Source organism: Coptis chinensis, chromosome 6 (genome assembly GCF_015680905.1).
Source record: "Coptis chinensis isolate HL-2020 chromosome 6, ASM1568090v1, whole genome shotgun sequence".
NCBI lineage: Eukaryota > Viridiplantae > Streptophyta > Magnoliopsida > Ranunculales > Ranunculaceae > Coptis > Coptis chinensis.
This window is the reverse complement of record NC_141461.1, coordinates 5,336,105-5,349,291: the sequence shown is the minus strand read 5'-3', so window position 1 is coordinate 5,349,291 and position 13,187 is coordinate 5,336,105. Positions and strand designations below refer to the sequence as shown.

Genomic DNA, 13,187 nt, shown 5'->3' with positions numbered 1-13,187 from the left:
TCATACCCAAAACATATATATGAACAATAAATGTTCATACCTAAACAGACATGAACATTGATTGTTCATACCCAAAACATAAATGAACAATAAATGTTCGTACCCAAAACATATATGAACATTGATTGTTCATACCTACTTAAAAAAAACATAAACCCAAAACAGATATGAATATTGATTGTTCATACCCAAAACATATATGAACAATAAATGTTCATATCCAAAACATATATGAACATTGATTGTTCATACTCAAAACAGATATGAAAAATATGTGTTCATACCAACAAAAAAACATGAACCCAAAGTAGATATAAATAATAAATGTTTATTTCCAAAACAGATATGAACAATACGTGTTCATACTTAAAATAGGTATGAACAATACGTACTTAACAGTAAACAATGAACAATCATTGTTTGATTAACATTAAAATTTTAGAGGATCTTGGTGGAATTGAACCACCATCACCTTTGGATATCACTTTTACCCAAATTTGAATAAGTTATTTATATTAACTATGAACATTGATTGTTCATACCCCAAATATGAACATTAGCTATGAACAATGAGTGTTCATACCTATTGGAGCTATAAACACTAATTTGTTTGATAATTAGTCTGGTGCCACCATCTCTAGCTTTGTTTGATAATTAGTCATTGATATTATCGTATAAAAAGGGTTATTCTTCGCAAGAAGGTGTTATTGTCGTCTAAAAAGGGTCTGGTTGGTTGGAGAAGAAGGAGTTTTGGCCTTTTGGGTTTTCTCTCTCGTAGTTTTGTTTTATTCACATAAAGGTAAAAGGGAAAATAAAATAAAAAAATTAAAAACCGGGCCAACTTATTTTGTCCTTGAGGGTTATTTTAATTAAAAGACTGGGTCCGTAAGTAATTAAAACATAAAATTTGGTTTTGTGAGTGGTTTCTAAAATTGGTTGTCCTCTACCGTGATTTTGGCTCAAAATTGGTCTTATGGACCAATTTCTTGTAATTTGAAACCATATTTTTCTGACACAATTGCCAAACCCACTTCAAACTTGTCATGTCAACACTTATTCAACATAAATTGTGAGTCCATATATATATATAAATATATATATATATATATATATATATATATATATATATATATCGAGAATGCAAGTTTAACAACTACTAACCCGACTAATACTAATGAAACTAATATGAACCTCTACCTTGTAGAGGGGCAGCTTAAAAAAGGTAAAACAAATAAAAATAATACATATTTACAATAAAAGTTAACTTTATATGAGATTAATTACCTGGTAAGAGAGATAGAAGAGAGAGAAGTGAGTGTTTGAACGAAGAGATGTGAGAGAGAAAATCGGACAATAAAAGACAAATCACATTTTGGAACCCTACCTTTTTGGGCGAAACTAACCGTTCACTGGATTAAGTTGAATTGGGCTGTGTGAAGGCATATGCCACAATAATATCCGGTCCAAAGTTAAAGAGGATAACAAAGGGATGCCTATTTAACCATGGAGTGGAGATATCTATATATCTTAATTTGAATATCTTATGTGTTTGTTAAAATTTTACTAATGGAAATGAAATAAAATAAAAAAAGTGATCCACTATGGAATGGAATGGAATGGAAATAGTTTAAAAATAGTGTCTATTTGGTAAATTGTGGTAAGGAAAGTAAAACTGAGGAAATAAATAATCATGTTTGTTATGCAAAAGTTGTGGAAATAAAAAGAAAACTAGGAACATGAATAATTCATCCATATTACTTATCATTTTTCTCCAAAACTCATTGCTTTTGGGAAAAAAATTAAAAAAACAAATGGCATGACCTTTTTCGTTTTACGGATATATACATGACACTTGTAAATTAAAATAAATATAGCATATTGAACCCAAAAAAAATGACAAAAACTATCCTGTTTTAAGGGTATAAACACTTGTATGACACCTGCAAACTCAAAAATATTTGTTTTAAGAGTTGTATTTTGAATATTCAAAACTCAAATGAAATCAATTCTTACATGTATATGAACATATTTATTGGAATAAAGTATTCTACTAACCAAAAGCTAGTAATTTTTCGATCAATCAAAACCACAAAAAGAAGTAGCCATGCATTGTCCCACTTCGCTACACAACCAATATACTAAAGAAATTCACACCATAATCCATTTCATCTAATTACTGATTATGTTGTCAAACAACCGTACCTATATCCAAATTAATTACATATGCCTAAAAAATTAGTCTTCTAATTCCAAATCAAATTTAAGGGTAATTTCTCAAATAGACCATGATAATGTCAATTCCTTCTCAATTAGACCACGCCAACACATTTTGACTTTTCAAAGGTATTTTTGATTGTTTTGCTCTTGCGCATAATTCTAGACAAGAACCACGTGGACCAGCAAATTTGGTTTCGTCAGTTCCGTCGGTTCCCAACATGATGTGATTTGTTGTAATTAACAACCACACGCTTATGTTGAGATGAAAACTTGAAAATGAAAGGCCAAGATCGGATTTCGCCAATTTGGATCAAATTTACAGTTTCATCCAGATACAACAAAGGGCAAAATTGTTTTCGCCATTTTTTAATGTATTGTTGAAAGTGAAGTTTGATTGTTGAGATTAGAAAGTGAAGTTTGATAGTTCAAATGATGAGAAAGATAATAGACATATTATAGTGCAGAATGTATCAACAAGTGCAGAAGAAAACAAGGGTAAAACAAAACAACATAAGAATAGATAACAAAACTAACGAAAATAAAACCTAAATAACAAAATAAGACCAGACAAAATCAATTTTTTCATCATCATCGTCCTCGTCCTGCTCGTCATCAACACCCCCATCATTGTCCTCCTCTTCGTCATCGTACTCCTCATCATTGTCCTTCTTCTTCTTCATAGGAATATCTCCAACATAGTAGGGATCCTAAAGCCAATCGTCTTCTTATTCTTCTTCGCCTGTGTAATCGTCAGTAGAGTAGGTATCCCACTTGTCCGAGTTCTCTTCGTTGGAATAGTCGGTTGTAGGAGGGGTGACATAATTTGGGATGGTTGGGATGGCTGGAGGTGGCATTAAAACTACTAAAATTAACAGGAACAAATTATTTAGAGACATGTTGTTATGTTGAAGGTATTTGTTGAAGGTATTTGGTTACCTTTTATAGAGAAGAGTATGTTGGATGCGGTGAATGTAGTCTCCACAGTGTTAAATAATAAAAAAAATGGAAAATCAATGGGTCGGTAGAAAATTTAATGGTTCATACTTATCTATAAATCTAATGTATATTGGAAGTGATATAGTCTAAATGCAATTAATTTTGTGAGTGAATTAAGTTTGACACATAAAATAACATAAAAATACCGGAATAATGAATGAAATTTAATTGCTGTTAATTGCTAATATAATAAGAAATAAAGTATGTCTATCACAAGTTTATAGTGGTTACATTGATAAGTGTATTTTGGCGGGAAAGAAATTAGGACATGTTTCCCCAAAAGTTATCGAAAATTTATTAAAGTTGTTGGGTGCCACATGTCAATCATCTCAATATATATCAAAACCCAATTAATTATATGAATTGAGGGGGGAAAGTTGCTATTTCTCTATTTCCGATGAAATACGAAATTAAGAAAAAAACAGTAAAATTCGAAAGCCTAATTATTATTGCCTTTCATTAAAATTGTCCAAATTCGAAAGTTTGAGTGTACTTTTACTTGTTAGAAAAATGAGGAAGCTAAATTTGACTTGTCGAATGTCACTAAATAAAATGCACAAATTGTTCGATGCTTTTAGTGAGGAAGAAAAAAATGATTTTCATAAATCTTGCTTTGGGAGTTTTATACAAGTCCAAAGAAATATGCACGCAACAACTACACTTATTTGTGCCATTTATGTGCACAAAGCTGGTAGACTTTGTTACCAGATTGGTAAGAAAGATTTGGTGTTTAAAAAGAGCGGTGTTGCTTTGATTATGGGTCTCAGTGTGAAACTTGTAGTAAACTCATTCTACACAACAGACGTGAAAAAGATATCATCTGATTTTCATTCGCGGTTTTTTAAAGGAACTACAGCTGGTGAGAAAGAAATATTAGCAGCTCTACAAATGGCAAAATCTAGTAGTAAGGATGATAAAACTGATATCTTTAGGCTCAATAGGTTGTATGTGTTGCTTCAAGTTGTTATTCCTGGATCTGCTAGGACTATAGATGGAAGGTTTATTGATCTTGTAGAGGATTTAGTTGCTTTTGATAAGTTTCCATGGGGCACTCCTTTGTTTGAGAAGTTAGAGTACGGTCTAGATGATATTTATGAAAATGTTATAGCACAAAGGGATTCATATGCAATTTATGGTTGTGTGATATGCTTTGATGTTTGGGTATATCTTCACATCTCGTCTCTTGGGGCTCGTATGGCAGTGGAAGGTAGATTCCCAAGAATACTTGACTAGGAAAAGTTGCCTTCCAAAAACTTACATCTCCAAACTTGGAAGAAAAAACTCCAGCCTTTGAAGGGTAAGGTTGTAGCTTTTAACACTTTAGATATTGGTGAAGATGAAAGTAAAGAAGATGTAATCAAGGAGGCTTTGCAGCAACAGGGCACCTAAAGTGTTGCATCAATTTAAGAGCCCTACACTAGTAATGAAATGCTTGAGAGACATGCTGAATTGCTCAAAGACTTTATAAGTGTAAAACTCTACTGAATTACATATTTTGTACTAATATGATATGTTGTATAACTTTATATATCAGCAATTACAATTTATTTATATATATCTTTAAATGTTTAAATGTGGATATTACCTTTGCAATGTAGGTAAGTGAGGAGGTTATGGTGGTTAGGAAGGAGATCAGGAGTGAAATAAGGGCAGATATGGAGACAATAATGCAAGAGTTTTTTCAGACTGCGAGGAAAGTAGGTAGTGTAGGTGAAGGTTCATCCTGAGGGGATTATGAACGGACAGAGATCAAAGAGAACAAAGGGAACGAATTCAAGGTCTCCCATTGCTGATGCTATTGTCCAAGAACCTAGTACAAAGTATGCTAAGAAGAAGGTGAAATCAGTTGAGAAAGAAGTTATGGATTCAAGATCAAAGAGAACAAAGGGAAGGAGTTCATGGTCTCCCATTGCTGATGTTGTTGTCCAAGAACCTAGTACAAAGTCTGCTCAGAAGAAGGTTAAATCAGTTGAGAAAGATATTATGGATTCAACAGCTGTGAAGAAGTCATCATCTTCTAAGAAAGTTTCATTTGATCTTTCTGCTGAGACTACAGGGAAAAGAAAAAGACCATTGGAAGATGGAACTCTCATTGAAGTCGTCCAAGATGGCAAAATCCGTTTGGAGTTTAGAATGGTAAAGAAGAGGGGGAAATCATTGACCATGGAGCAAGTGAGAGTCCAACCATCAAGATCAAGTAAAAAAGTAGTGGTACAGGCTACCAAAACCCAAAAAATTCGCAACATATGTGAAATAACTGAGAAAAAAAAAGGATTGGAGATTAAAGAAGGAAACAAAGAAACCAAAAAGAATAAACAATCTTATTCGTGCACATGAGTCAGAAGATGAAAATGATGTAGAAGAAACAACAGGTGAGAGATTTGCAGCCAATGTTTTGAGAGAGATTAGTGAAGAGATGCCCAAGACTGGAAGGGATTTTGAAGTTGATAGTCAGCAAGATCTACATGAGGACGTGGTTTAGGAGCCTTCCAATGAGCCTTTCAATGATGATCAAGATGATTATGATTTTACACCATTGCCTTCCAAGGAGAATAATCAACAGACTATTGTAGATGATCAACTGACTGTTGCAGAGGATGTTACTCCATTGCCTTTTGGACAGTTGATCATAGTTGTTACTCCTTTGCAACAAACAATGCCCAATGCTATCTCAGATGTCGTTACTCCTGAGGCTACAACCATAGATTTTCATGAAGATAATGTTGAGGCACTCCTTAACAATGAAATGGATAAGGTCCATTTCTCTGCTTTGCTTTGTGCCACTGGTAACATAACCGTGTTGCCAACTTTGTCACCTACCAGAGGAACAACTGATGAAGATATTGTGGACTATCAACATGAAACTGTTGCTGAGCAGTCCAAATATGAGAATGATGTGGATGATGATGAAACTACTGCTGAGCAGTCCAAACATGAGAATGATGTGGATGATGATGATGAAATTGTTGTTGAGTAGTCCAAACATGAGAATGATGTGGATGATGATGATGTTGTGGAGGATGATATGGTGGTTCTTGATGTGGTCAAGATTGAGACTCAAATGGAGGCTCACATGGAAAAAAACCTGAAGAGACAAGCAAAATAACTAAGAAACGAAGAGAAGGGAAGAAGGGTTGGTCATGGCAAGAAACAATTAGAAAGGAATGTGATAAGTTGATTAAGGAGGCTTTGTTTTCAACCTTTATCATGAAAACCACAACCAAAACTGAGTTGAACATACTCCAATATTATTGGCAGCTATATAAAAGGAAATAAGATGCACATAGCTCTCTGGATGTGAGAGTGTTTGGATATAACTAGTCTATCTCAGTGCATAGTTTTCATTCACTACATGGAAGACAATGGGTGGATGGTGAGGTAAGTACACAACCACCATGGCTTCATACACTAACTATGAGGTAAGTATGCAAATCACATGTACATTAGATTCCCTAATTAATTGGTTTATGTGATTTGTAGGTTATGAGCATATATGTACAAGCTGTTGTCCAGGTGGTACACCAAACATTATAAAGATAATGACATTCTAGAAAAAGATTCATATAATGTCATTTATGATGTCTACTTTGTTATAAGTTATCTCTCATTTGTTGATGTTTCGTTGAACAATTTCTAGACAATGTGCATTCATTAATTCATGACTGATGACTTTGTTGATGTAGAAATTCATGATAAGAGAATATGAAACCTTCAAGAAGAAGCTTAAAGAGCCAAGTTTTAGAGCAGCATCACCTGAGCAGAGACTAGAAAGTTTATTTTATCGTCCTTCTAAAGTTGTTATAGAGCACCTAGACACTTTTGAAGGAAGAATTAGAAATCAAGCAAAGCCAACTAAGGGCAAATGTATTATCATTCCACTTCAAGTGCAACATAGTCACTGGATTCTTGAGGTATACAATTATTCTGAGGGAAAAATCTACATATATGATTCTCTTAGTGGTAAGATTGTTTGTATTGAGCAACTAGCATTGGAGTCATGTCTTACTTATGTGATCAAGTGTGCTGATCCATCTTCAGATCATGATATGAACACCTCTTGGACTCGTGAGTTTGTGCATGTGACCAAACAACCTGATGGGAACAGTTGTGGGCTATTTTGTCCTAGCTTTTTGGATTGTCTTATTAGGGGAGTGCCTGACCAAGTTAACAAAATTGATATGCAAACCCATCGAATGCACAAGAGGATTGGAATGGATATCATTAACTATGGATTGAATCTAGACAGTGTTTGTAAAAGCCGACAATAGGAATTGGAGAAGCATTTGATGGATGCCAGAGAAGCAGCTACCCACCATGGCGTTGAGGCAATTTAGGCATATGGAAACAAGTGACACAGGCCATAAATTATCAACATGTTGAATTTTTGTTAAACTCTTACAGTCAAACTTTGTTATTTTGCTTCAATTTTGTAACTCCCGTAAGTTGCTGATAGTATCTCCATGGGAGTTTGGTTGTTCATGTGTCACATGGTTTGACATTATATGTGTTTAGCTGTGAAGATAAATTTAATGTTTATGTAGGATCTTACTTTGCTATATTGATCTTTCTTCATATATGGCTATGTTTTGTGTGGAATCTTATGTCACCTATTATATTATTTTGTTTTGTTTACCTTGGTAGGTAATTGCTGATGGTAACTTTAATGTAGTATGACCGTTGCAACAAATATTTAACGCACAATATGGCCATATTGGTGGGAAACCTTTTGGGCGGGAAAATGTTGCTATATTAGTAGTCACTCAAACTTGTATTTCATTTCTATTTCTATTTTTTGTGTCAAACAAAATGGGTGGGGGAGAAAGAGAAGGTGAAGGTTCTAGCAGTAATAAGGCATATATGGATTCAGTAAGATCAACAGACAATTGTTTTGGGTGCGGATCAATTGGCCATTGGAAAATCAATTGTCTATGGGCAAATATTAATAAGTGTCCAAGATGCTTCACCACAAATATGTGGTTTGCAGTCAGTAAAAAGGAATGCAATCTAGGGAGACGGTATCTCTCATGCAAGCAAATGGTGAATGGTGAATGGTGCAAATGTTTTAGATGGATTGATCTAGCAGGTAAAGAGACCAAGGATAAACAACCTATTGGAAGTGCACTTGGAAAAGGACCTGTTGAGGACGACCACTTGACGGTCACCATTGATGGTCCAGTTAAAATGAATATCAAAGGCAATGTTCAAAATGTGAGATTAAGTTCATATATATTATCTATTAGAGATTAAGTTCATATATATATACTTGTTCTTGATATTAATATTACAATAACATGTCCCACAAAAAGATGTATGTAACTGGACCTGGTAATTTTCAAGTAACCAAAATAGCTGACATTATCTTGCATTCTACTTACCTATTACAACCCATAATCATATAAACTCTTCATATTCAAAATCTAGTGGAACTCCAGCTGAAAAATCAATCCATTCTGCATCATCAGTGGCCCTTGTGCATGTTATCATGTCGTGTCCAAGACCACCACAACGAGAACACCTTCTTTTTTGCATTGGAACCCCCTCTCCTTTAGATTGCTTTCTTTTCTTCATTGGCATACCAGGCATGACCTCATCTACGGGTGGTTTGACCATGATTCCATCAAAAACCCAAACCCATTGTTCTTTACCTCTTATTGGTTTCCACTATTCTCGATAAGTGTCCATCAGAGTTTCTTTTGTGTACCAATGCAAGCAATAGTCATATACAAAGAATTTACCGTCATTGATTGCCTTTATAGCATGGCTACAAGGAAGACCAACTTGTTGGAAGAAACCACAAGTACATGTCTTGTTGAATAGGTCTACAATGTCAGTATGATCTATACTTACAATAGAGTAAACATACTCAGTTGCCCTCGAAGCTATGAACGGACAACTAACTTATCTTGAACTGACAATCACATCCTCCGCATATTTGGTCAATTTGCTCTTAAACTTTGAAACCATCAACCTATAGTCATAGAAGTGTTTGATTATGTTCGACTGAATTCCGTTCAGAAGAGATGTAACAGGCATTGCTTGCTCAGCAGTATCATCTTGTTATAGCTCTCAATGTGATTTGTATAGCAAATACCATACCTTCTCATTGGAGCAAATACACAGGACCATGACTTTTTCGGAATCTTAACAAGTTTTGCGTACCCCTTCGGATCACTACAGGATATGTGACTCGGGATTCTAACAAAATTAGCTTTATCATAAGTTTCAGCCGCTCTCTTCACCCTCCCTTTTGTGTCTTCCTCATTGACATTGTTTGAGATATGTTGTGCACAGAAGCAATGTGTAGCATTAGGAAGGATTTTAGGCACGGCTTGAAGAATGCTTTAATGCCTATCAGACATAAGCACAAATTTATCCTCAGTCCCAATGACATGGTCTCTCAACTTCTCGAGAAACCAATCCCTCGTGTTCATTATTTTCTTTTGGGACTATGACAACTGCAGTTGGGAAAATGTGGTTGTCACCATCAGTAGCTAGAGCGGTGAGGATAACTGACTTGTATCTACCTTTCATGAATGTCCCATCAATCATAATCAACTTACGAAGACATCTTTTGTAAACATGGACAGTTATCCCATAACACAAGAAAATGCGTTCAAACCTGTGCTCAAGAGATGACGACGTCAATAGCTCGGTGTAACAATTTGGATCAACCATTTTAAGTTCTTTGCAATAATTTGGCAACATTTGGTACGACTGAGAGAAGTTTCCCTTTATCTACACAAAAACAAGGCAAACCAATGTAAGTTATATGTTGCTACATATCCACTCAGTACTTGCTGATTGTTTGAAGTCTGATACCTTCTGCATTGCAATTTATTTGGCTTTCCATGCAATTTTATAAGATACTTTGGTATGGTGTGAGTTCTTCACCTCCAGCTACAACTGTCTTGGACACAATTCCATGTTGTCCTTCAGTTTCGACTTAATAACTTCTGAGACCCACTTAGCATTTGCTTGTCGATTAGTTGCAACAACTTCATCCTGTGGACAAGTGTGTGCCTTTGTCAAGATTATAATAACCCATATATCAGAACCAGTGGTCGGTTTTGCATACATATGAAATGTACATCCAACAGCCTTACACTTCATCACCACCCTTTCAGGAGCAGTACTTGCACGACGCAAATCAAACATGTTTGCTATTGCATATGGCTTCATGTCTTTGATGAGATCATCTTGAGTAGGGTAGTGTTGTCCAACTTTAGGAGGGATAAACTTCACCTGCAAATGAGCAGGAGTAACATCTAAACCAGTACCTTCAGGGGTTTTCGGACTATGGGAAGAGTTGAGATTATGACATCCTTAATGTAAGTCTTCGGATTTCAGGTCAATAGGTGAAACTACCACATCATCAACCATTCCCTCCAAATCAAAATCAAATTGACTTGTCGTCCTTCACCATTCTTAGTAATTGTCATAGGTGTCCCCCAAAAAATTATTCACCACGGTTCGGAGTAGACCATCGATCACCACCATCTCCATCAAATACCTGGACTTCACTATCATCATCATCATCATCCAAGACTCCTTGTCCCCCTTCACCACTGTTCCGAGTAGACCATCGATCACCATCATCTCCATCCAATACCTGGACTTCACTATCATCATCATTATCCAAGACTCCTTCTTGCCCCCCTTCACCATGGTTCGGAGTAGACCATCGATCACCATCATCTCCATCTAATACCTGGACTTCACTATCATCATCATCATCTATGACTCCTTCTTGCCCTATAACACCTTCATCATCAACAGGTCCATCTAATACTACCACATCTTCTTATTCTATTTCAACATCATGTAGTATTTCAACTTCATCTCCATCATCCACAATTTCATCAATAGTTACATTGGTGGCAATTCTATATTCGTCAAGAATGACCACTGCATCTCCATATGAATTTTGGCTATCAAAGTCATCATAATCAAGTTGATCAAGATCTTCAACACCAGTTTCACCAAAGTCCGCATTAGATTTTGTTGCGATATATTAGTGAAGACTATATATCAGCAACAAGACTATATGATACTTGAAACATAGAAGGGACCCAACATAGAAACCACGTACCTTTAAACAAATCAGGAAGTATAATTGATTTTATTCTATCTGAAAGGTTTCTGGTGATTCCTCAGGCCAAAAATTTATGTTTAAACCAACACGCAGTAAGTACACATACCATTATCAGCAATATGTTCCTTAAACACATGTGCTCCAACTCTCACCTGCCATGATCTTTTGAATGTCGACAAGCTGTGAGGTTTAGCAACTTCATGAATCTCATCATGTTCCACTTTGATGAACACCACTTGTCTGTTGCTCAAGGGGATTATCTAGTGAGCATAACATGGTCAAAAGAACATTCAGTTCATACCAATCAACAAGCATGTCCTTTACTATCACTAAATACAATATAAACAAATAAAATTATGAACCCATTGCTTCGTCCACAAGCTATAATGGTTTGGCACAGGTTTTCGTATGAGCTAACATCTTTTCTTTAAAAAAAAATTTGTTTTTGTGGAGAAGGCCCTGTAGGAATCTCTTTCCATTCATATGAAATATTTTCATTCATGGCTTCTCTCTAGGAAACACTTGTAGGGATATGTTCTTTAAACAATTGAATAATTACTTTTTTCTTTTTCATACTCGGTGCACCAGGAGTAGATGTTGTAGCTCTTCGTGCTCCTTGAGAAGATGGTGTTATAACACACGCTTCCTTAATAACCCAAACTAGCATAACTTTAGTCGGGTTCTTCTTCTGTCTTGTAATCATATTGGCATAGTCAGTTTGTTCGTCAATTCGACATGGGCACTTGTTCATTAGGTACTGCAAAGAGAAACTCGGCCACCTACTCGAACTTATAGCTTCCACAAGACTAATGAATCTTTCATAAGAAATGTCGATATCACAAACTCTCAATTTCACCTCACTTTCGACATATTTCATCACCCCATGTTTGTCTGCTTTCATCTCACCATCATAATGAATAAGAACATCGAAGGAAAGCACCTATAAGAGTTCTCACATTGAATACAATATAAAATTTATTGCATTTAATATTGTTACACTTTTATGACATTAATATTCTAAAAAAACCATAACAACAATGAAAGAATCAACATGGAAACCCGAGAACCATTGAAAGCTATAATATTTACTTGAAAATAATGATAGAACCTCAACACTACATTGAAACAAAACCCAACAAACCAAACTTTACAACCCAACATCCAAGACGAGATAGATAAGTTTTTAAAGGGTAAGTTAAAACAAAACCTACCTTTTTGTAAAGGAGCGTTTTTCCTTTATATTTACAGGGGAAGAAGAAAAAGGGGTTTGGATTTGGGAAAGACCTAGTTCGCTGAGGAGCGAGCTGCCTACGTATCTTCTCTTGATTATGGGGGAAGAGAAGAATCAGGTCTCACGCAGTTCATGTAGGTGGTATTTATAGGTATAAGAGAGTATTGATCTTTGAGACACGTGTACTCTCATATACATATGTATGGTGGCGGTGATTATTGGGAGTGGGTGCAGTAGTTCATAATTCCCGGTAATCGGAAGTACAGGTATGGCTTTGGTAATGATTACCCTTGGATTAGGGAAAGCGGCTTTATCCGAAGCGTTATGCTCTAGGTCGTTCAGTCTTCTTGGAATGCTCTTGAGCGAGCTGGAAATGTACCACCTACATAAAGTGAGTTGCTTGCAAGTCGATCTTGGAAGGACAATGTCCTAGTTGCGCTGCGATCTTTACTTATTATGCTTAATATTCTTTAATGAGAATATTACTCCCCTACACAGCCCCCTCTCAGTAGATTGTGATGTACATTGAAGCGATCTGCTGAGAGAGAACAACAATACGTGTTGAGCATGAATAATCGCCTTATTGTAAAAGTTCGAATTAAAAGTATTCGAATTGGAAAACAAAAGGGTTAGATAGATTTTCGATGATAC

General features: G+C 35.6%; 1 protein-coding gene across 1 annotated transcript; it reads right to left on the bottom strand.

Annotated features, from left to right (window-relative positions):
• Positions 1-9,588: 9,588 nt before the first annotated feature.
• On the bottom strand, positions 9,589-10,041 carry LOC147490993 (uncharacterized). The gene is made up of 2 exons (XM_086567158.1): positions 10,033-10,041; positions 9,589-9,948 (listed from the first exon to the last, which is right to left on the bottom strand). The coding sequence occupies exons 1-2, from the start codon at positions 10,039-10,041 to the stop codon at positions 9,589-9,591; spliced, it is 369 nt and encodes a 122-aa protein (XP_086423284.1).
• Between the last annotated feature and the right edge of the window lie 3,146 nt (positions 10,042-13,187).